The 25,437-nt window shown below is 43.8% G+C and overlaps 1 protein-coding gene across 8 annotated transcripts in view; it reads right to left on the bottom strand.

Annotated features, from left to right (window-relative positions):
- MBNL2 (muscleblind like splicing regulator 2) overlaps window positions 1–25,437 on the bottom strand; it is a 147,439-nt gene that overhangs the window by 27,817 nt on the left and 94,185 nt on the right. For 4 of the 8 annotated variants that reach the window (XM_037057571.1, XM_037057570.1, XM_037057573.1 and 1 more), the window contains exons 3-7: window positions 24,201–24,365; window positions 15,174–15,374; window positions 12,186–12,449; window positions 6,210–6,263; window positions 5,418–5,571 (exon numbers count right to left, since the gene is read on the bottom strand). In XM_037057571.1, the coding sequence (XP_036913466.1) occupies window positions 5,418–5,571; window positions 6,210–6,263; window positions 12,186–12,449; window positions 15,174–15,374; window positions 24,201–24,365 (838 nt within the window). The remainder of the gene's footprint in view (window positions 1–5,417; window positions 5,572–6,209; window positions 6,264–12,185; window positions 12,450–15,173; window positions 15,375–24,200; window positions 24,366–25,437) is intronic. The other 4 variants (XM_037057575.1, XM_037057574.1, XM_037057577.1 and 1 more) reach the window with 1 other exon arrangement.

The raw sequence follows: 25,437 nt of genomic DNA, 5'->3' as shown, positions 1-25,437 counted from the left end.
AAATTCTGACTGTAAGTACTAATCTATATTGTGGAGGGCTGAAAAAAACTATTTAAAATGCTCTCTACTTTTGGTTCAGTTCCTGAGGATGAAAAAGTAATGTAAAGGTGTAGATAACTGAAGATCGGGCGTCAGGTAGGGGCACCCACTTAGGCTTCAGAACTGCCGTCTGAGATACCAGATGGAGAATCTGGAATCTGGCGCTCTCCAGTCTCTCTGCTGGACGGTTCACGCCGGAGGGAGACTTGTTGCCGGATCTACATTTTGATCAGGCGAACATTAACCAGTCAGGAGAAGGGGCTCTTTCACGAGGCTACTGCTGGATTGTTTAGCAAACATGCTAATGTATCCAACTTGGAACATACACAGCAACACCTCCAAATCCTGTTCGTGACGCCCTAATTTTCTCCAGCCCTATCCTTCGAATCTTCTTCACCATCCGACTTCCTGGAAGTTACCTACACATACATTTTCATTTCCTGGCCCCCACTTATTCTTCCATCCTCTCCAATTTGGCTTTCATTGTTGCCTCTCCATTCAACGTGCGAATGTCACCAAAAAAAACCTCACACTTCTGCAACCAGTAGGGGGAGCCCTTGCACCTGCACCTTGGTTCCTGAGTTTCAGTAACCAAGCACTGGGCCACGCCCTCCCTAGGAAACTACTCTTTCCTCCCATTTTCTCCTAACACACACAGTTCTTTTCTTAGGACTCCGTTCTGGTTACCTTTTCCACCTTTCACTCTGTACCTTTCCCTGGTGTGTCATTCATCAGTCTGCCCAGGATGTACATAGTATCTATGAGTTCAAGGCTACCAGAGTTATGCAGCCTGCCCAGTTCTTTCCTTCGAGCGCCAGCGCCTTCCGTCTACCTGTTCATCAGGCCTTTCCATCTGGCTGCCAGACTAGGGTCCTGAATATTGCATGTCCCAAAGGTGGTCTTTCCCACAGAGTGTTTCTCTGCCTTGGAGGATGCTGAGCGGGTGTTGATTGAATGTGCGTGTGCCTTCTCTGCTGTGCCCTTTGGGAGAGCAGGGATTATGTACGTCTGTCCCGGACTCCGGGACACAGAGTAGGTGACCAGCTGGTTGAACAAATGTTCTCAGCCATTAGTGAAAACGTCTTGAAAGCCATTTGTTCCTGAAACTGACTGAAGTACCCAGTCTGTGAATGACTTCATTTCAAAGTCAACCACAGCTGGATTTGAAGTCATCCCTTTAAAAATTACATGTTATTCTTTTGCATCCCCGTATAGAGGGACTTCCTTGGAGGGCTTTCCTGTGCCGTGAATGCGAATGTCGCTGGGTTGCAAAGCATCAACAGCAGCTCCTGCAGCCATTCTGGACGAGGACTGGACCTGTCCCACTGGCTGCCATTCAGGAAGTGGCTGAAATGCTCCCTGTGTTAGTTTGATGGGCCCTGGTCTGCATGTGGCCTAAACATGACATGAATAGTGCCAACACATAGCTTTTGTAATGCATAGTTGTCCGACCTAATGCCAGGTTCTGGATCTGATCTTGCTTTCAAGCCCCATCTCTGACTTTTCATCCCACTCCGATCTCCCCACCTCTGTCCCCCAGGGCTATACGTACTCTATAGCTACCACGGACAACTTGACATTCCTCAATATCCTCTTCCCAACCCATGCTGTTCCCCTACCAGGGACGCTTTTCCCTCATTGGCAAAATCTTCCTTACAAAGTGCTAAGCAAAGTTCTCCTCCTATGGGGAGTCTTTCTTTCTCCATATTGACCAGTCACTGCACATGCCGATGGCTGAATACACTGCCTGTTTCTCCTCCCCGTTCAAATAGCTTCGCTCTTCCCTAGCGTAGCCCTTCACGCTATGCCTTATATTTGGTTTTCGCCTAATTCTGAACTCCTCTGTATTCCCTTTGCTGGCTCTGGAACCCAGAGCACACTACAGGTTCGAGAACTGTTTGTCCAATTGAACAGAATACATAAATTTTGTTATGGTTTTATATAAATACAGTTTCCACTAAATACTGACATCTTTCATGAAGACGTATGATAACCTTAGGTAACATTATAGTTTCTGATCACTAGACCATATTGGTGCTGTACTTTCCCCCATCCCACTCATTCCAAATTTCTAATATAATAACCTAAATCGAGGAGGGAGTCAGTGGGCCACCTTTGTTTTTACTGGCTGAAGCAGCTCACTAAGGCGCTAATTCTTATCGACAAAGCCTTCTCAAATGGTTTCTGCTTCAGTTGCACAAATTATTTCAACTCCAGAGTCTGTGGCTCAGCATTAGCTGGATAATTCCATTAATTATATATCCCTCATGGCAACATAGACATAGCCTCAGTTTTTCCATCTGCAAAATGCAAATAATTGTGCCTGCCACTGGCAGAACTATTTTGAAGAATAATGTGAGAATGGCTACAAGAACGGTTACAGTAACTCGGAATCAGCCTGTCAGAGAGATGCCAGGACCTACCAGGCCGCTACTTTTGTAAGTGTGTGTGGTTTTTGCTGTTTTCCTAACATAGCAAAGAAAAAGTGTAACTACTAGGTTAAAATAATCTCTATCAAAAAAGGGAAAAATAAAGAACACTCCCACCCACTGCAAAGACGCTAGAGCATCAACCAGGATGATAATCATTTAGCGGGACAACAATCCCATAGTTTGCGTAATATTTTATGTTAATATCTCTACAGCCCGAAGGCAGAATTTCCAAAGTCCAAATTCACGTCGTGTCAATGGGAGACTTTCAGTAGCACATCAAAAACTTCGCTCTGAAAGACCTGTCCATAAAGGGTAACCTCTGGAAGGACATAAAATGCTCTTTGTTTCATATTTATGGCAATTGTTGAAGTATTTATAGAAAAGTCAAAATCTGTCAGTTTAAAAATAATGGGTCCACCATCTCCTAAGTTCCAAAAAAAAAAGTTTTGAACACCATCACTTAATTTGCCGAGGTTTAAAACAACAAGGATTAACGATGAATGATTATTGTCATTATCATTTTATATTAGGCTGAAAATGTGATTGGTGAGAAAGAAAACTTGAAATAACCACTCGAGCCAAGATAAACACTGAAATTTATGTTACAGATTTAAGTGGGGGAAAGAGTGTGCCAGTTTCCTTTAATGACATTGTCATCTTTCATCCTTCGGGAGAAACATGTGAAAACTTTGATGTACCGTTTCAGCACATGAGGTCCACATGTATGTTCACTGTAGTATTCATAGCATGTTATAGCAGGAAACACTTGTGGCTCACATAATTAAGTGAGCTGCCACCCACTTTTTGGGCTCCCAAAGCCCACTCAGTTGTGCGTTGCTGGACACACTGGAGCAGTTCTTAAATAATCCAGCAGAGGGCGGAAGTGCACAACCATAAAGCAGCGAGTACAGCGAATTGGCCCTCAACACAGTGTGGTTCATCAACAATAATCAAGTTGTTGTATAAGGGATGATGTTCGTCCTTGCCTTGGAAGCCTTGAAGTGGTTTCCAGGTGAACTGTTTTAAAATGAGGATTCTTTCAGTGACTTAACAGCTCCATCACTATTGGATTGAAGTGTCCAACATGAGTTCAAGGCCTTCAGTCTCTTGCACGGCTTAGCTCTAGGATTTCACAGACAACCCCGGGGAAATGGAAGCGACATTGTCACCCAGTCTTCCGAAACAGACTTGTCCCTGTATGTCTTTCTCCTCGGTATAACCTTCCCTAATTTTTTCTCTCTAAATTATCTGGTGATGAGGTCTAGAAAATAAGGCACTTGGATAAATCACACTCGGCCTTGAGGTAAGCTTACCTTCTAGTCCTTATTTTACAAACAAGGTGCATCAAATGGGTTACCTGTACCAATGCCGCTGCACTACAACTGCCCTGAAACGTCACTAATTAAGGTCGTCACAGGGCAGAAATGAAGCCCTACTAAGTGCGGAGTTGGAGGCTACTAGAGGTCTATGAGTGTTTTGAAGAGTAGGGCAGAACTAACATAAGAAAACTAAGTGCTAAGAACCATTTTACTTGTAATTTATAGTTTTCACTATAATATATATTGCTAACAGGTTAATAATGCATTCCAAATATAGATTTTATTCAAAGAATACCATAAAGATATTTGTTTAATTCCCTCCTATGTTAACCCTTGATATGCTATGAGATTTTAAAACATGGATAATAAAACCCAAAAACCCAAACCCTGGGGTTTAGGATCAACAGGCCCTTTTTGATCAAAATATTATTCATCTGTATTTACCTTTAAGTTACTATCAGGGGGAAATTTAGACTCTGAAACTGAGAGCCCAATAGATAGTCTTCTCACTAAGGTCTACGTCACTCTCTGGTTCTTTCTTTCTTTCCTTTTTCTTGACACTCTAGAAAATATTATGAGACTATTATCCTTGCTTCATCACAGACTAAAAGGTGAAAACCACAGTCAATTTCTGGTGACCTCTTGTGCTTGTATGTGGTGGATGTGAGTCTGAGGTCCGGGACCTGGGCAAGGAACGGAGGAGGGCAGACACGTCTTGTACTTTCGTTTCTTCACTTTGATCGGACGTTTTATGAAAAGCTTTAAGGGAGGACTCCGTGGGCCCCACAGAGGGAGGGAGGACCAGGAGCGCCGTGCCCTTCGTATTGGACTGGTCTGAGGACAACTAGGTTTCAAGTATTTTCTCATTAGCTGTGCCAACTTGGGAAGTCACTTCACATTTGGGGTTCGGGGGGGCCTCAGTTTTCTCATCTGTAAAACAATCAACTGGATGAGGAGATCACTAAGAATCTTTAAGATTCTTTAAACTTCAAGATTCTGTGATTAATAGAATTCATCTTTTAGTGGAATGATAGAGTTAATGCACCTTAGCATCTAATATTATCAGGCATTGGCTTAGAAACCAAGGAAAAGTGCTCTGTATACGTGTAAACTTAGTGGAAGTTGAGAAGAATGGTGAGAGAGATAGAATGGATGTAAAAATATGAGTAGAGGGTTGCTTTAATTTGAATAGCCTCATTTTTTTTTTAGTGCTCTGAATAGGAATAGAAAAGAAAAGGTTAGTATTTACAGGAATTGCATTTTTTAGGTCATTCAGGGTTAATGACAAATTTCGATTGTCATACATAAAAGGTCTTATTTACATAAACAATCGTACACAGTGTCTGTCAACCCAAGAAACTAAAAGGCCTAAAGTGCTTCTCCTGGGTTTAATCTGTCACTTCACTGGATAACACATTTGGCTTTAGAATCCCCTAACAAGTCTTTAGCTATCATTGCAAGCCAAGGGAAATACATCTAGCTAGCTAGGACAATGATGAGTTTCGGGTTTTATTTATTGTACCTTTCAAAGCGAACTAGATGCCACCAAACAGCTTAAAGGAATGAGAAGAAAGCACATGACCGGAAGGGCACATGGACACAGGACTCGGAACGGTCAGGGCCGTACCTGTGGGGATGAAGGCCGTGTGCTGCTGCAGCTGCGCGCTGGTCAGAGCCTGCTGGTAGTGCAAGACGCTGGGGCTGAAGACGGCGCTGGCACCATTGCTCTTTTCCAGTGCTTGTCTCTTTGGTAAAGGGGGGAGAGCACCAGGTGGGAAGGCCTGGAGGTGAAGAAGTGGATAAGGTGTGTGTAACTCCATGCAGCTCCGTCTTCAGTGTCCAAGAGATCATTAATTTTTGCAACAGTCTTTTTAAAAAAATGACAGCTAAGGAGACGCCCCTGCCATGCACCTGAACTTAAACAGCGGCAATGTTGAGTGAGGGCGAATTTGTTATTGAGAGCGGAAGCATGATTTCTGTCACCCAAACAGTAGCATCTCAACTAAGGAAAAGAAAAACTATCAAGCAACAACAACAACAAAAAAAATGGCTTCAGCTTTTAAAATGAGTTACACTAATCTACCGAGGGAAAGAAGCATTTGTGTTATTATTAATACCTAGCCTTTTCTTTAACGAAATGACAATTTCTTGAATTTAAATGTTAATAAAAATTATAATGAGCATTTTCTGAGCCAAGTATTTTAAATTTGCTTCACTCTTTTGGAAAAGGTATTAAAATTTGTTAGGATTAATTTATTTTACATATTACATATGAAAATGGGATGGCTAAACACCTTATTGAATTTTTTCATTACTTAATCATAATGATATTTGGCAACCAGCATTTTACAAGTAATACAAATCTCTGATGGGTCTCTGAAAAGCTACATGCAAAGCGAAAGGTGAAAGGTCAAAGTACCAGGTCTACAGATGCTTCGAGAGGTCGCTTCATTGCTTTGGCAGTCGACTGAGTCTTTTAATAACAGGCAGCGAGCACATGATGGCAGTGGGCCAATGGGATTCAAGCGAATTAACATACAGGTAAACAGCAAGCAGAGGTGCATCATGGGAACGGCATTGCATTGTGGATAGGTGAGAAGGAAAAAAATATTCTGAATGCAATATACAACGTACAAAACACTAGGCATGCACAACAACAAAAATGTTCTCTAAAGAAATGAATATTACACCTTAAATTAGTATTGAAGCAAAAATGCATCTACTATACCTTAGTTAAAAGCATATAAGAGAGTAAAATATAGATGTTTGAAATTCAGGAAAGTTAATCAAAACAGCAGCTTGCATACACACCATAAGCATTTTTTATATTGCTTCAGAAAAAAATGCAAAACTTTTAAGGGCCGTAGAATTGGAGAACTTCTGATAAGTTAGTTTTCAAATATAAAATAGTCAATGTGCTGAGTACGTACGTAAGATCCAAGTTAAAAAATATAATATCTCAAATTGTATTAATTTTTAACAAAGATCTATAGCCTAACAAAATGAAGTGGCGAACTGAGACAAAAAAATTCAGGCAAAAAATATTCAAACGCAAGATTATTTAGGCCAAACGATTTGGGTTTGGGTCTTCATTTTTTGTCTGAATCATGTGGGGAATTGTCTCAGTTCTTCTCTTCACTCTGCCAGCTTGGCTTTGCAATGTGGAGTAAGGCCCCAAACTCAGCCGGGTTTGAATTGGAAGAGGGAAGTTCTCACATTTTCCACTTTTATTCCATTACACTGTTTCTAATCACTAACTTATCATCCATTCTAAGTTTTCCACTACATTTGAAATTAGAATTCAATTTATGTCAAACAACTTACCGGATCATGCTAATAAAATACCCTTTAAAAAGGTATTTAGTGTCCTCGGATATCAAAATATCTCATATTTAATAATCTTATTTGTACTTTTAGCTACAATCAGTGACCAACCCAGTAAATGAGACATGGAACTCTTGGCTAGAACAAGTCCAGTAACTAAAAATAAGAACAGCCGAAAAATGGCAAAGTACTGCTTGAAATTATAGAAATAAAATAATATCTTTAACTTATAACCATACTTTTGGGCAGATAGTTTCATTTAGACAGCTGAAATAATAACAAATATTGATTGATTGAGACCACAATGAAAAATTTTCCTATCCCTGGATAATCATAAGAAATCTAAAAATTCTATGATGAAAATTCTGTGAAAATAAAGAAATTTGAAAGAATAGCTCCAATGCAAATAAAAAAATGAAATACCCCTTTTTTACATTTAGCACAATAAGTAAATCCCTAAGGTTTGTAGAATAAATACAAATGTTACATTCTAAAGTTCTTCATTAGGACCATGGCATATGAGATAAAATGGAATAGTCCTAAGCCCTCAAAATGGGAAACAGTGAATGATATTTTCCTTGGACAATAATGGGGTGTCGATCCTCATTTGATGATTCAGGATCGGAAGTGTAGAAATGATGGGAAATCACTCCATAGAAGAGCAGTGGTCGGCAGGGCGTGAGGGCTTGAGAGGAAGTGGAAAGGACTGGACGCTGAGAAGAGAGGAGAGTGGCCAGTGGAGACCATCAAATCTTACGAAATCACGGTTTCACAAGTAGAATCGTGAACATGGTTATAAGCCAACAAGCTCCACAGTAAGAAAGCTTCTCTATACTAGATATCCTTTCCTTGGGTATCAGTGCTCCGTCACGTAACTCCCACGACGCCCTCTCTGTTTAACATCTTTCATTCCCATGCAGTTTTGCATTGCTAAGTAATGCCTTTTCTTTAGCTTGAATTGGTCAGTGCCAACTGTGTACGGCACACGGCCTGCTCTCAGAGCCTGAGAACATGAACTGGACGATTAGAGTCCAAATCATGTGGACCTCGATTCTCCCCTTCTCGGGTTCGGTCCTCAGGAGCCCCAGAACACATCCCCTCCTGGGGTGATCTTTTCTGATGTGCTAACCAGAAGAGCCGCTGTGTCTGCAAAGGCCGACGTTTGTGGACAAGATTCTGACTTAACAAAGGGGCATTTGATGACGTCTCCACGTAGGGAAGGAAATAGGAAATAGTTCTCCTTAGGATAGTCACCTGGAAGGTTAATGTTTTCTTTTTCTTCTGAGCTGAGTGTTCTGAAACTGAGTTTTCGTAGAAGTCATTATAATCTAGGAACGTAAAGACACTCGGCGCTCTGACCAGGCTGGACAATGAAGCACCTCCTCTACCTTCCACGTCCAGGTTACCTTTACTACGCACCAGTATCTCGTCTTTTGAAAGAAACCCTGGGATCTGGGAGGAGCAAGCACGCATGTTACCACCTTACATACCTCATACTCTGAGGCACGTGAGTAGACGGTGTTAAGAAATCTGCATGGATGAGTAATCATGTTACAAGTCGGTGCCGTAGTCCACAGATGCTCTGATTGCGAGGGTGTAGGTGACTGATGGTATTTAGTTACATTGCCAGATCTTCAGGCTTAGAACACACTAGAGAGATCAGCAAATCCAGTGCCTCCTGGGGGCTTCCTTAGGCATTTGTGCCTAGAAAGAAGTTCTCTTTAGTTGAGCTTCTATTCTGTGCATTCATTCTTGCTGGCTTTACCAATATATGTGTGTATTTTATCCTCTGCCTTCTCTGGGCCTCCTCCAGCTCGTGTACAAGCAGCCAAGTTCTTCTTCTTTCTGGGTCAAGGATCCGCCCAGCTCTGGGCTGAGGCAACGGACTAAGGGCCCGTGCCAGGCATGACAGGCAAAGACCAAAGCTGAGGAGTCAGGACACCCTGGCAGCAATCATCAGAGCCGCCTCTGTAATGCGGAATGAAAGGACGTGAGCAGGCAGGACGGAAGTCAGAGCTCTTGTTCACGCGTCACAGAACGGGGTCTCCTCGCGGAGCCCCACTGTTGTGTGTGGGAAGAAAGACGGCTTGCTCGAAGATCGGACACCCTGTGGGGGACGGGCACCGAAGAGCAGCTCTGTCTGCCTTATTTTCACATTTTAAAAATTCTGGTGAAGTTGATGCTCATGTGTTTAAGAGGTATTCTAAAAAAAAAAAGCTCTAATGGAAATAAATGTCTCTTTTCCTGGAATCAAAGCTTTAAATTCATCTTCAGGGTCCAATTAATGAAAAGATGGGGTTTACGGTAATAAAAATTGCACTGCCGAGATTCTGTGTGTTCAGATATGAAACTCGGGTGAATGGAACATCGATATCTCCTGACGGCAATCATTCCTCCATTTGCTCTTTCAAATAAGGAAATAAAATAATAGGTTTTTTTTTTTTTTTTTTTTCAGTGCGCTGAGTAATCTGGCTTCTAGAGTAAGAACACTCCGGCTTTACCCAGTGCACCTAGGCGGGTTTCCAATGAGCCTCTCGCGCCACTGCAGAGACAAGACAGGCTCAGTAACTGGCATGTCACTGTTGGGAAGAAGCTGGTTTTTGTTCTAAACCGATGTTCCTTTGGGGTGTCTTTGATGATGCTGCCAGAGTCCCTGCCACGTTGGAATCCCAAATTTGGGCACAGGGTAGCAATCCAGGAAACTGCGGTAAGTAAACATACGGTCACTCACAGCAGTAACCTGCAAGCAGCTTGATGAGTGATGTGAGAACAAGCAGAAAGCCGCCCGGGAGAGTACGGTCGTGATTTAAAGATCACAGGCTGGAGAGTGGCCTGCTTGGGTGAATAGCGTTTCTTCTCTTACCCGCTTCAACCCAGACCGTCCACTCTTTACAGAGTGGGCGTCACTGTTCAGAGACGTAAGGTGTGCAACGCCATAGTCAGCGCGGCACGGGCAAACTGATCTTAGAGAACAGGCCTGCTATGCCGAGAGAAACAGGAAAGGGAAAACCGGGTGTCTACTGGTTTTCCGGTTTTTGGAGCCAGGCACCCCTGAGCCCTATGTCATCCCCATGCTCTTTGGAGGACGCTACGTGGTCTAGCACAGTCCAACTCCTTCATTTAAGCCACTGAAGTTGGTTTTTTGTCCCTGGCACCTGGAGTCCTAGCGATGGGGATATCCTTGACACCCAGTGATGATTAAATGTGTTCTTTGTGCCAGCCATCAACAGCCTAGCTAGCACACATCGGAGCTGGCTCCGAGAATCATTACGATGAAAGAAATTCGCTTCTCATCGGACGAGATCTTCACCCAGTGGATGGTAAGATGGAGTCCATACTGGCGGAGTGAATGGAAGGCCTCATCGACTCTCTACAGGAATTTCGTTTTCCCAGCATTCAGCAATCAATTTACTGTCATCTCTTCTCGACACCCCCATTCCCAGCTAGAACTGGTTTTGAAAACCCCTCTCGGACTCGAACAACAACAGCAAAAAGACGCGGGAGAGTTTCTCGGTGTTGTGCTCTCTTACACTGGCTGCACACATCCGCAGGTATAGAGAAGTCCACGCACTCTGAAAAATCACCGTGTTGTCCTGTGACGTCGGGAGGAAAAGGACAGGAGGAGACAGCACCGAGTGGACAGGGGTTCTGAGAAGGAACAGCGAGTGATGAGGGACTCAGTCCTCAAGATCCTTGGAAAAGGCCTCTGTCACCACACATGCCACGCTGAGTGGCGGTCACGCAGGGCAGGCTCTGTGCCTTCAGCCCTGCACCCCTGTTGCTGGTCATGGGGCCAGTCCCTCATAAACATTGGCAGAAAGAATGTTGAACAGCCTGGACTTATTTGTATAACGACTACCCTTGCATTTTGGTCAGTTAATGTTGTCTGAGGTGGCAGTCGATAGTTAGAACAGTGTGCTGTAAACTCTACCCTTTCGTCTCGAAAGGGTTCTCTGTCTCTCCCAAGGGAGGCCTGGTCACTGAGTCGTCCACACCCCACTGGACCCCATTATACATTTCCATCCTGTACACCTAAACTGATTTATTCTACCCAGCAACGCGGCAGGTGTCATCAAATGTTGAAAGCACTGCGCCTTCCATATATTCACATAGACTGCTGATAAGCCAGAGGTCTCGTATTATCATGAATTACTAGAAACTTCTAAAACCTAGTGCAGGGGTTCTCCAACTTGGCCACACGTTGGAAGCGGCTTCTAAAACAAGGCCACTGCCCAGGCCACATCCAAACCAGGTAAGTAAACAACTCTGGCAGAAGGGACTCGTGTCTGAACCTTTCAAGATGCCTTCAGATAATTTCAAAATACAGCTGAGTTTGAGGATCAGTGTTCTCTCTCGGCAAGTGCTTCTCAAAGGTGAAGTGGTACAAGACACCTGGGATTAATTTAAAACTTGAACTCTGGTCCCAAAGGTCTGCGGTAGGGCCTGGGAGCCTGGAGCTACAACAGGCCCTGCGGGGCAGTGAGGAGCCTGCTGCTGGTCTCTAAGGGGCAGTACAGGGGCCCAAGTTCTGGAGCCTGCGTTACAGGGCATGCTTTTTTTTTTTTAAGCATCACTCAGTACAGCTCCATCTTCATGTCTCATGACTTGATATTCTGCATGCAATTTCTTATAGGGAAGAGTCCCTCGCTGACAAGTCCTACTAACTTGTCTCACCTGCCCTGGGAAGGGCTGCCGTCCTTTGCTCAGTTGCGGGGCTGAAGCTCCCTTAAACTGGGGAGCCCACCTTCCCGTCTGTGACCAGGCCCCTGAGCCCGGCGCTGAGGAAGAGCCCAAGCGCCTCAGGGTCACCCTGGACTTGGGGAGGGCGCTGGCCCCTCGCCTTCGCTTCCCTGCGCCCCAGGGATTTACTTATTGTGCTGAAGAGGGGAGGGAGGGGGAAACGAAACAAAACAAAACAAAACGGGGAAAACAACCACAGAACTTAGGCAGCGGAGCAGCAGGAAGAGCAGCCTTCCCTATTTCCCAACCGTTTCGGAGAGCGCTTAGGTCCGCGGGGCGCGCCTCCCGGGCTTGCGCAGAAGGAAGGGGAGGGCGGGAGCGCCCCACTTACCATGACCGTGGCCGCCGCCGCGGCTGCCTGGGCGGCCACTGCGGCTTGGTTGGCTTGGTGCTGCGCAGCTTTGATTTTGGCCTGCAAGTGTGCAGGAGGGTGAAAATATTTGCATTTCTCCCTCATGCAACGCCCCTTTATGTAATCCATACAAACAGTTACGGTGTTGTCGTTCGTGTCGATCATCGTGCTGTCCGCGGGGTGTGCAAAGCGGCAGTCGGTCTCTCCGCGGGCACAGTTTCCTCGCTGGAACTCCCTGCAGACCTGGGACACACGGGGGACAAGAGCAGACAATGCAGAAGAGGGCCTGGCGGCCGCCTAAGCGCCACCTCAGCAGGGTGGTGTTTCCATTGTCATTTTAATTTCAATTAATTCTTTTTCTTTCTCTTTTTTCATGGTGGCCTGGGTGCCATTTACAACAAACACTTGATTATCCAGAACTCAAGTTGCCAGAATTCCTAATAAACACTGTTCTGAGTTTTGCATCGCCCTCTTTTCTGGGTTGAGACTTGATATTGAGAAAAATAAGGCAAAATCTGCAGTTTAGCTAAAACAACAAAGAAAAATGAACGGGGAGGGCTTCCATTGTCTGTGGGGCAGATATACGTTTTATATATAATAATGTGCGGCTTATATCTAAGCCCATGTATAGAAATAAATAATTTGGATGTTTGCATATATATGCAAACAGTCTCCTACTCGGACATTTCCGGGGTGCTCTAGGGTTTTTGCAGGGAGGGGTAATTTCACCATAGCGTAGGCTACCAGGTCCTAGTGGTACAACTCCAAAAAGAACCAGGGGAAGTGACAAGCTTGTCCCTCCTCCCTGAGGGTGGGAAAGGGGTTGGGGTTGATATGAACACTCCTGTTCCCCCCTAGGTCTCCCCTGCTCTGCAAACATAACTTACACTTATAATCATAAATCAGAAGAACTACAATATCCAGGACACCAAGGCTTTTCATCGAAGCGTTGATAGCAAAGAAAAAAACCCATATTTAAGAAAGATAAAAAGAGAAATATGGGAAGAGATAAAGGAAAAGAAATACATGAAGGGAAGTAGAATACAGTTTGAAGTGTTGGTGAGTTGTTGTTATTTATTTTTTTTTTTAGTTCCTTAACCCTGAATTCTCAAGTAACTAGAATGCTTCATGCTCTGAAAATTCTGGTGAATCAAGAGTTTATTGTACAAAGAAAGTCTGCATTAGAATTTGAAGAATATTCTTAATTTTGCCCTGGATATTGGTAAGAAGAACTAACACGAACGACACAGATGCATAAAACTTGTATTTGTAAATATCATTAGCAGGGAAGAATTACTAGGGAAATTTTACGTCATTTTCTTTTTAGGTTCCAATCACAAAGTGGCTATATGAGTATTTCAACGGTGGTTCACACCTAGGTCATTGGTGGTGTTTGTTATACGAAGGTTCACTGGCATGACATTCAACCTCGTGAAAGTCAGACATACTTGGGAGATAGTTTCACTGCCCGGTGGCCAAGCAGGTTTGAAGAGTAAACAGATAGATCACAGAATTGTCAATTGTTTCTTCCTACTCTGAATATTAGCCAACACTCCATCCTTAGTTCATGAAATGGACAAGATAAAAATGACTAAGATGTTCCCACAGACTCTGAGTCAGCCTCCTTCTGGAAACAGAAGGACTTAAGTCCGAGACTGCCTCAGAGGTGCAGATCTGCCTCCAGCAAGCGTTTGCTGGGGGTCTCTGCGTGTGGCCAACCTCACTGTTGGTTTGAAACAAACTGAGAGCCGCTCTGCTTAAGCCATCGTGAATCATTTTTTTCATATACCTTTGTCCACCAGCCCTGTTGGGAAGGACAGTTTATTCCCGACTCAGCTGATTTAATTGGCTTTCAAAACCGCACAGTCACTGAACCTAAATCTCCATGGGACCAGCAGGTGGAGCCCAACACGCTTTTCTGGTCCCTAGCAAGGTCTGTTCGACATTCACAGGGAGATGCTACGTCAAACCAGTAGCGATTAGAATTTATAGTCCTTTCATTTTGCGATCCGTGTACTGTGGATAGAAACTGATATTGGGCAGCAACATTGTATGGCCCTCAAGATATACTGGGTCACTATTTAGACAAATGCACAGGTGAAAGAACATTCTCAAAGGATTCAACACAAACCTCAGTGCACATCCTAGCCACACATGTATCATCTAACAACTTTACTTGGCAGTCGTGTTAAAGGAGCTCTTTGACAGATCTATTAAAATCTGTACACACCCATGCCAAATGCTCTGTTAAATACCATGGGGCACAGTAGTTACGATAAGTGGATGAATTCTCTTTTCTGATGAAAGAGAAATTCTACCGAGTAAAGTATAGACAGGTTGGCTCGACTCATGACCTAAGAATTATATTTTCTACATATATGTGCTTGTTTTCTTGACTTTTACGGCCTACTTAAATTTAAGTGAAAGAAATAGTCTCAAATGACAAATTTTCCCAACGTCCAATGCCCCCTTGTTAACAAACAACCAGGGCTGATATCTGGGACACTGTAGTGCAGATGTAACAGTTCTTAAAATACTGAAATACGATCATACCAATTGGTCAATAGTCATATCATACTTTACTCCCACCCTCGTTGCCGAGTGCCCCCCATTGCCCTGGCTTCTGGGCTTCTGACTTGCCCTTTCTGTGACCCATCCAGAGTCCAGCCAAGGTTAATCCCTAGCACAGCCAAATGCCTTCAAGAGACATAGCTGTGGCTTCTGTAGTTATTGATTCAATGATCCATTGATTGTTAGTATTTTGCCCCTGAACAGTTGATTTTTTTATCAAACATATTCTTTTCCCACAGACTAATTTCCTTTATACTCGGACTTGAGTTCAAACTGAAGAGTCACGAATGCATGGCTTTTAGATGAACGTGTGTGTGATATCTTACAGGCCTCCACTTCCATAGATGTCCACTTCTACTACCCGTGCGTTTCAAACCACAAGTAAAATCGAAGTACCTCCAGCTTGTCAGTCCTGAGAAGTTTCTGAGTTGTGGTTGAGCCTGGGACAGTGACGGGTGGGCTTCCAGGAACAATAACAGGTGTGGTGGGCAGGATTTCCGTGGGGACTAACCCGACTCCAGGGGTGACCGGTGCTAAGTAAGGAGCAAAGCTAATCGCCGTGTTTGTCCCTATTGCCGGACCTACAGGAAAAGTGGGCTGTCGAAGAAAGACAACACAGGATTAAGACATCTTTAGAATAAAACCTAAAACAATTGCTGGCAAATATCATTTGAGCAAAACTAATTGATCATATACAAGACTGTGTTAGCTGCGCCAATTGATTCTGAAATATGAAAGTTCATTAAACTTCCCTGATTGTTTTGCTTAATGAAAATCGAGTCCACATAGATCCTCTCTTCCCCAAACCATCCAAAACTATGAGAGATCACCACAGAAACCGAATTACAGGGAACAGGTTAAATTTTATTTCTGTGAAAGTGTCCTTGAGCTAATAATATTTGCTCTAATTGCTCATGATTCCAAACTAGTAAATGTGTAACACTAATGTAGTAAAGCCTATGAAATACTGGTTCATAATCTTTGACTCCTCCTACATGTTTCTCAAAGGCAGCGGAATTAAAAAAAAACACCTCGATTATTGCTTGACCAAGTTTACACATGGTCACAAAGTGCATATTACTTTGGGAATGTATTTTTCTCAGACTCACCGGTATGTTTCCATATTCACTAGCATGTATATTTCCAAAATTCATCTGCAGCTTTAAGTGCCGATATGCTAATTCTTCCTCTAGCTCAAGTAGGTATGTCTTGAACTAACCTTCCCTTCTTGAAAGACTGAATGGAAAAGCTTGAGTTTTCAACTGGTTGTTCAAACTTGGTTTGGTTTCCTGGGTCGCAGAACCAGAGCAGCCGTGATAAAGGCCTAGAGTAGCTATTAAACTTCTCTACCGCCATCCTTCTTGTCCAGGGACAAGAAGAAATACGCTAGGGGTTTGATGGGATGATTATTTTTTCAAGCTCCACCTAAAGATGCTTTTCAGAGAGGAAATGATGTCCATTGACGAGAACAACAAACTTTGTTTCACTTTAAAAAAAAAACCAATGTTGAACATTGAAGATGCTAGATCAAGATTTTCCTTAGATTAAATTTCACACGGAATTGGACCTGAATAGTTTTTCTTGGTTGGTGTGTTTATTTTTTTCATTATTGGGTGACTTTTAACCTTCTTATTTTCCAGTGTGTGCAATGATGAGTTAATGCAATTTTCTACTGTAGAACTGGGCTGTTAGCCTGTCATGCCTCTTCTCGATTTATATGTTTGTGGGTAACATTCTGTCTGTCTATTTTCAAGGCTCTGTATGAGGTGTTGAACATATGGGAAAAATAACAATCTTTGTTTATTAAACAAAATTTTTGTTGACAGCAATAACCGAAAAATATCTCTTACACGTGATCGTGTTAGAAAACAGCGATGTATTGAGAGTTTGTGCAGGGAGCTCTTGGGGAGAGGCTGGAAGCCTCGCCTGACGTGGCTGGGGGCTGAACGAGGGGATTCTAGTGGTGGGAGAGGCTGCCGCGGCCCAGCACCCTGACAGGCGGCTCTTGGGTTTTTGTGGGTCAGACACAAAAGTCACTTTGGAAGAAAGTTGCAACATGAGAAATAGCTGGCAGGGTTTTTTCCTTCCTTGACTTTCTACAAAACTTTGTATGTGTATGTTTTCCATTTTCAACCCATTTGAGTCGTAATTATAGAAAGTTGTGGTTTTCAGGAACTATGGCTTTTATAATTTAGTGCCATTGAAACAAAGCCAAGTGATTTAGATAGTAGAAGGACTGTTATACAATGTTAGGACTTAAAAACATCAGTTCTGAAAGGTCATAAATCACAACAGATCAGTGATGCAAAGAACCAGCTACATCAGAAATACCTTGGGGGGCAATTTCACTAGCAGAGATACCACAAGTTCTGACTCAAGAGGTTGACGTTTGCATTAAAAACATTTACTACATGACCTGATGTGTGGCCCAGTTTGGGGGCCATTGTCACAGATAAGGAGGGAAAAGAAGTATTAAAAAAGACTTGTACTAAATGTGTGATTTAACCCAAAGACTATTGATCAAAGCAAACATTGAGAGGAAAGAGCCCCCACCCAGACCCCTCCATTTCTGACTTTCTATAGAAGCCGATTCCCAGCCCTGTCTCCCGGGCATCACGGAAGCCAGGGTCAGTTTGGCGGCCCAGGTCCTGGGGGTGCCCTGACTGTCGATGGGGGAGCAGAACCTCCAAACTCATTTCCTCAAACCTCTGTGGACATCCACAAATCTACTGTAATGAGCTGAATTCTGCTTTCCCAAATATGTTGCCCACTTATCTAATTTAATGATCTGAAATGGGTGTCTCAGTTTGTTTATTGGTGATAGCTGGAACACAGTGCATCGGGCGTGCGATCGAGAAGTCAAAACACAGGTTTGGGACCAAGAGAGACCCTAATTCAAATCCAAAACTCTGCCCGTTATTACTTTTTATCCTGGGTAGGAAATGAACCGCTCTGAGCTTTAGTTTCCTCACCTGCAGGAGGGAAGCAAAACCACTTAGCTTAAGAGTCAGGCTGAACCAGGTGTTCGCTCCCTCCCACTATCCATGGCCAAAACTCAGTACATAGAAGCTAGCATCAGCAGTGTAAAGATTAGTATTAATAAAGTTTTCCCCTAAAATTATCCATGGATTCTATAACAGGAATGTAATTGGCATAGTGAAAACAATAATAGAGGCATAAAATAGGATTAAATATTGCAAATAGCTTTTCTTTTTCGAAATATGGGCTGGGGAGTTACATTTTGTCTTTCACGTGGAACTGAAAGTGAAAAGTTCATAGGCTGTATAAAGGTAGATTCTGTTCATATTTTCTTTATTTTTTATATAGAGTATTTTTGGTTGGTGTTGATTAGTAAAGAAAGTGCTATTATGGTAATTTTCAGAGATGGGTGCTATAGTATTATTAATTATTATTAGTGGTGACAGTAATATCTTACATCTGTGAAAGTTTGGGCTGTTGTAAAGCATTCTCTTGCACAGTGTCTTCTTCAATCCTGTCACTATCCACAGGAAGCCAGTGTGGCAACGAGAACGGCGCAGTCTCACAGGTGAAAGCAATTTAGTGCAGAGACTAACAGGATTACCCAAGGTCATTACAGCCCAGGCAGCATCAGGGCAAGGTACCCAGGATGCCTGGCTCCCAGGCTGTGGCTATTTCTATTCTTCTGCACTCACTCGATTTCGTTAGTAATTTCTTAAAACAGAAGAAAGGAAAAAAAAAACACCAGCTGTCTTTATGTTTTTGGAGAGAAAAGGGGAGTGATGGCGGGGAGCTATGTCCCACCACCATGCAGGGCCTCCTCCCTGCGAGAGAGATAGGGCATTTGCCTCCAGAAAGTGGCTCTCAGACCCCGGATTCAAATGACCCTTCTGGAGGGAGGCTCTGGGCTGACAGCCTATCCTGGTGTCTGAATTCGGTTCTTAGCTGGCGGCTGAGAACGGAGAGGGCAGCACCAGCTAAATGATTCTGCTCCTCAAAGCACACCCGCTGGAGCCTGGGAGAGTTGGCCCGTGGTTTCTTCCGAAGGGCCGTTGCCAGGCTGTCTGAGAGGAGATCCATTCGGTCCTTGTCATCTCGCAGCACTAACGGCAGCTGGGGAGGCCAGAGGACAAGAGCCACAGAAAGTCTTCTAGAAGAAAATAGCTTCTGAAGTGCTGGTCTCGCTGTTTTCTTCCCTCCGTACTTCCCTCCACGCTCCTGTGTTTCTCTGCTCAGAACTGTCCACTCTTTTTTCTCAGTGCATTACGTCAGTATATCCAAGTTCAAAGATTTAACACACACACACACACACACACACACACGCCCACGTGTTCTTTGATATTTTGTAGTGAGTGGCAAGGAAGGGGTGGTACTGAGCAGTCACAACTAAGTGGCTTGGGATATTAATGGCTCTAAAATTTCATCAATTAGCTTTTTAAAAGTAGAGCGTGAGAGTTCATGTGTTTAGAAAGCTTTCACTTCAAAGGGTAGGTATTTGGCACTCAAACTGAAGGGCTTAGAGCATGGCATCTCTCATGCTTCCTCCCTTTACTCCCAGGAACATCGCAGGAGGGCAGAGCACTCAATGCAAGACCTTGTTCCAAGGACCACATTCTATAGGCTCTTAAACCACTATGCTACTAACGGCCACCCATCTGCTTCTTTATATTGAGTGAGAAAATGAAGGTTGTGTGTGTGGTGGCTGGGAGAGCAGTGTGCTGGGAAGGAAAAGAAAAATTACTGTTACGTCCTACCAGAAAGGGGGAGAGAAAAAGAGCTAGGAGGAACAAAGTGAACGGGAATTTTCAAATATAGTGAATTTGAGAGAGAATAGTTATGACAGGAAAGAATGATTTGCATTTTATTACTGATATAGGCATGGTGCCAAAACACTGTGTGTACATTTATGGAACTTCAGCTCTTAACGGGCAAGAAAAACAAAATCACAATTCATTTCGAAGGCTAAGTAGAGGTGAGGAGGCCTCACTGACAGTGATGGCGACTGGCAGTAAATCATGGGGATAGATCTGGAGTCCTAAGGATGAGATGAAGTTAACATCTGAAGGGTAACAGGATAACTTCCAGCAAGAGCAACGGCCATGAGGCGAGCAAGAGCTTTGTGTGGTCACAGAACTGAAGGTTTGGTTTGGTCTGAGTGGGTACAGGAACAGTGGGCCGCGATGAGCTGCGGGGCTGGGTGAGGACCAGATCACAGACAATGTTACAGATCATAGTCAAGGTTACATGTTTGGGCTTTGTCTCCAGTGAACTGGGAAAGTGTCGAAAGATTTTACCTAAGGGAATGCTATGATTGCTCTATGCAGGATATGTTGGAATAAAGCAAGAGGGAAACTGAGAGATTAGAAAGGAAATCCTCATAAAGTATTTGCATAAACAGATGGATGGGAGCTCAGACAAGGGTGCTGGGAGGTAGAGCAGTAGATGGCCTTGAAGGCAGACACATCAGGACTTACTGATGAGCTGGACGTGAGGAAGTATATGTGACAGAGTCTGCTTGGTTGTGGTCTGAAACTGCTGGTCGCGTTTACTGAGGTGGGAATGTAGTGGAATAAATAATTTGGCCTTTAACAAGTCGAGTTCCTGTGAGAATTTTCAATAAGGGTGAGTCCAGTAGGAAGTTGGATATAGGAGCCCGAGGCTCAGAGGAGAAGTTGGGCTGGAAACATACGTGTGGGACTGTTCTTAGCCTCTAGATGGTGGACAACCATGGGAGTGGATGAGACCCGGAAGAAGAAGGTAGGTGGGAGAGACGTCGACTGCTGGGGACCTCAAGGTATAGCAGCCTCAACGTATAGCAGCCTCAATGTATGGCAGAGAAACATAATAGAGACAGGAGAGGAAGGAGTGATCGGAGAGGAAGGCGTGCTCCATAGAGGAGAGTTGATTACCCCTGTTGAATATTGCTAAGGGGTCAAACGAATACAATGAAGGTGAAAGCGACCATCAGTTAAGAGATATGAAGGTCATTGGTGAGAGATTTCAGGGTGGATGGGCGAAAAAAGGAGAGGAAAATTATAGAGACATTTAACTTAGAAGAAATCCTAAAAATGGAATGGTACTTGCTCACTGTATGTTTACCACGTTATTTGTTTTGAGCAATTTCGACGCGTATTAGTTTCTTGTAGCTGATCTAACAAATTACCATAAAACTTGGTGGCTTCAGACAACACGTATCTATCCTTGTCTAGTTTTGGAAGCCATAAATCCAAAATCAGCTCAATGGGGTGAAAATCAAGGTGTTGGCAAGAACACACTCACTCTGGAGGCTGTGGAGGAGAATGCTTTCCTGGTGTCTTCCACCTGCTGGTGGTGGCTGGCTCTCTTAGGTTTGAGGACACGTGGCTCCAGTTACAGTCTCTAGGGACTCACTGCCTTTCTCTTCTTCCAGATGTGTCAACTCTTTGTTCTTTTCTCGTAAGGTTGTGATTGCGTTTATTTCTACTTTGATTGGTTGATTTATTTTTGACCCGGGAAATACTGGCTATTTTATTATGAATGGTACCAAGCAGAATAACGGGAAGCTAAGGCTCAAAAGCCCGGACTCTCGCTCCAATGGCTTGTAGGTAATAGATTCTACAGGGCAAAGTCATAAGACATCACGGGTTAGGGTTTTGGGGCTATGCTGCGGAGCGGATTGCTTGGAGGTGAGGTTAGGGTCACGAATGGTTTCTGCAGGTCTTGAGGACAGCCCTGAGATCTGTTCTGGTCACCTCTGCTCCATTTCATGGGGAAGCAGCCAGGGGGTGGTTCCACCTTAGAGCTCAGGAAATGAGACATCACTTCAGTCAAGATGTTATCTTTAGCCCGGATCCTGTGACCTTTAGTCAGGTCCAGGCTACCGTGTTCTGCTGCTTCGGGGCTGCTGATTCTCTGGGGGAAGAGCTAGGTCTGGGAGGGATACGGACACAGAGGGAGCTGACTGCATTTCATCCAAGGGGATTTCCGCATCTCTAGACGCCTAACTTAATCACACCTGTAAAGAGGCTGTTTCCTTTAAAGGTGACATTTACAGGTGCCAGGGCCTCTTCAGGGCCACTATGTGGCCTATCACACTGGGCTAAGTCACAAGTTATTTCCCAAGACTCTGAAATTACTTGTTTATGGAGTTGATAATTAAGTTTACCATACTTTTAATTCTAATACTTCTTGTAATATTTAAGCCTCTACAAAAATATTTAAATGTAATGTGCCTTTTTCATAATCATGATGATTAACTTCTAATGAATATTTTAGGTAATACAGAACTTTCACAGAAAGTTCAACTCATCGTTAACAACAGGGATGGAATTTTCTTCATTCACATCGCCATCACTGATATCAGGGTTAATCCTTACGTATTCTAAATAAATACGAAGTGAATGATTAAGGCGAGTGAGATATACAGGGTCTGGCCCACATAATGCCCCCATTTTTAATCACAAAATCTTTTACTACAAAATCATAAGCATGTCATTCTATAACATAATGATATCACACTCAAGGACACCACGTGACATTTCAGGCGAAACATTCACATTAAAACTATAAGTTACGACACCCACATTGTTCCCCTCCTGACCACACTCACAGGGGCCTTCCCTCTGCAGTGCTCTGTGGAGCACAGCGCTGCTGTGCTGACTTTGGTGGCTTTAAGTTTATTCCCGTAGACATTATCTAATGCCATATAACTCAATCACGTTAGCACCTAGGTCATTTAATAAACTAATTTCTCCGTGCATCAGTGAAGAGAACCACAACTTACATGTGTATGGTTTTAAGTAGATCTACTTAAATGCCTGTCTTTGGTGTCAGATGGACAACATTTGGTGTTAGAAGGACAGTACAACTCTCCTTGTGTTGTCCTTAAATTTAGGTTAACTGCCGCTCATCCTCCTCACTTATTTGGGGGCCTCATCCAAAATCCTAACGCCCTGGGCTTGAATCCTGTTTTGCCCTTTCCATGAACCTGTCTGTCCCCTAAAGACTGTCACACCTGGTTTCCCTTGGAGCCACCTGCACCTGGCACTTCTTACAAATCTGGGCAGAGCCGGCTTCTGGCTACTTTGCGCCACCATTCTTGACCTTGAGATGAAGCAGCTTTACCTGTATTTGGGTGTGGATAATGCTCACTTTTTTGCCCAGTTTTTGTGGGAATAATAAGGATGCACACCATGTAGGGGTAGTACCTGAAATACCACGTATCTGTTCTTGTTTTGTAATTATTTGTTACATAAAATTTCTTGTACCACAATGTATTAAAAAATAAGTGTTAAAATTCCTTTATAATACAAACAACAAGTATAATGTGAATGAATAGAAATGGAATTAAAAATAAAACACAAACGATTGTTTTTCCTGAAAGCTTGGGCCAAAAGTGTGGGTGTGCATGATACACGGGGAAATATGGCACTCACCACTTCCCCGCCTCTCTCCCCTGTTCTGGTGCCGTGCCAGCCTGCCCTCTCCGTCTCCTCTCGTAGATGCACAATAAGGAAATTGAACTCCTGGGTAGCTATCCCTTGTAATTTAGCGGCTTTCAATAACGTAGAATTTTCATACAATCAAGGCTGATTTTTAAACAATAGCCTTTTGTGTATGTGCTCTTTTCCAAAAAGCAAATTTCACTCACTTCACTAGCTTTGTTTTTTAAAAAAAATTAGCTTGTTTTGGACAAATAATTCACAAATAGAAAAGCAATCCGCTAAAGCCAAATGCACTGCTTGTCTCCAGGGTCTCACGCCTAAAACAATCTCCAGTCCTTTAAGGAAGGACTTTGAAATACTGTGAAATCAGGGAGGAAGTATCACACAATTTAACACATTTAATCTCGCGGTCCCTGCCCCAGCCGCCTCAGCCCAAGCAGGCCTGCGAGAGCCTGTGACGATAAGGCAATCTGCTCTGGGGCTGGCTGTCGGGGTCCAGGCCGGCAGACTGGTCTGAAAGGCCCGGTCCCAGTCCCAGCTCCAGCGTCCACTCGCTGCATGCCACCGGCCAAATCATTCCACTTCTCTGATTCCTCCCTCTCCTCATTCTTAAAATGATGCCATTGAACTACATAATCTGTCAGCTGCCTTGCTTCGAAAAAAAAGTCTCAGGCATCAAACCCTCTCATTAACAAAGACCTTCACTTCTTCCTCTGAATGAACCTGTAGAACGGTCACCATTTGAAGGTCGTGCAAATGTAGCGCCTCCTGGTGAGGAGGAGCAGGAGGGACACCCATCTCCCAGATATTGGTTAGACACTGTTTTCGCCTAGTGTCTCCACACACACTTTTCCATTTGACTAATTTTAAAACCCTTATTTTCAGCCTCTCTTTAGCTTCGAAGCCATTTGCTTTAGTTGTAGCCAGAGACAAAGTCGAGGGAGGCCCTCTTAGGACAGTGTGGCGCTGCCCGCACCAACATTTGCATCACTGAGCCCGTCCTGAGATGTGACGTACTCACCACTGGATGGAGCGGGGTTCCTGGAAACATAAACTGCATCTGCTGGGCGAGCATTGCTGCTGCAGTCTTTTGCTGGATCAAATTGTTCCTCCCATTAATTTCTAGTTGCGTTTTTAAGTGGGTAGGAGGGTGAAGATACTTGCAGTTCTCTCGTGAACAACGGCCCTGTAAAATGAACAGGGTGGTTTGCGGTGTTATCAGTAGCCTTCAACTCTATCATCACAATCACTCTATACACGCAAAGGCAGGGACCCCATGTGTGTGTGCGTGCATGCACACACGTGTTGGAACGCAGAACAGAACTGAAACCTACAAGGAGTGAACCAGGCATGAACTACCAGCTTTGCCCAAAGCTGCTGAGTAGAGGAATTTCCTGAGACTGGTTGTTGCTGCTTTCGACGGAGTGTGTCTCTGACAGTGGACTGTGAAGACACGTGACTGCTTAGAGTACAGACAGACCTCCCTCCGAGGCAGCGTGGAGGGCCATCGGAGGGGTGAGTCTATTGTGACTTCTCAACAGGAGGCCTTGACCCCACTCCGCCTTGGTCTGTGCATGCTAGGGTGACGAGGAAGCAGAACCGACAAGAAGAGCCTCTCGAAATGTGTGTTTCAGATTGGCTGAACACATCCCTCGTTCCAATTACTGAAGAAGAGGCAATGGTAGTGCAGGAGTGGACTCTTACTCATAGATGCATCAGGGGAGTTTCCAGACATAAATTCGGATAATCACTCACAACAGATTGGTTTGGTGCACAAAAACCACTACCCCACGTCCTCGCCCCACCCCCACGACAGTTGTATCAAGTGTAATGTCATGACGCGACATAGTGAAGAATGTTTATGGCAAAAGTCACATTTGGACATTAAAGTTGGCAAAGCAAAAAAGAAATATGTGGCACATGTGCATAAAACCAGTCTTGAAGAGTTTTGCAAATTCTAGTGTTTACACTGAAGTCCCAAGTTTTCAAACCACCAAATGAGAGAATCATGTTGATGCGTGAATTCTGCAATTTCTGGGGAAAGACTTGCTCACTGTGTTTACCAGCATGAGTATTACCATTCCCTAAAGAATTAGTCTGTTTGCAACCAAGAAAGAGAGAATATGGGTTTGTTTACCAGATATAAAAATAATTTTAAAAAGCAAGCTGGGTGGATCTGGGGATACAAATTTGTTTATAGCCACCCTAATTCTAAACATCTGGAGTTCCCGCTCTGCTTCCCACTCATGTGAGCGGCG

The sequence above is a fragment of the Sturnira hondurensis genome, unplaced genomic scaffold (genome assembly GCF_014824575.4).
Source record: "Sturnira hondurensis isolate 20B ecotype Veracruz unplaced genomic scaffold, ASM1482457v3 Scaffold0009719, whole genome shotgun sequence".
NCBI classification, from domain to species: Eukaryota; Metazoa; Chordata; class Mammalia; order Chiroptera; family Phyllostomidae; genus Sturnira; species Sturnira hondurensis.
This window is presented reverse-complemented; position numbering and strand designations above follow the sequence as displayed.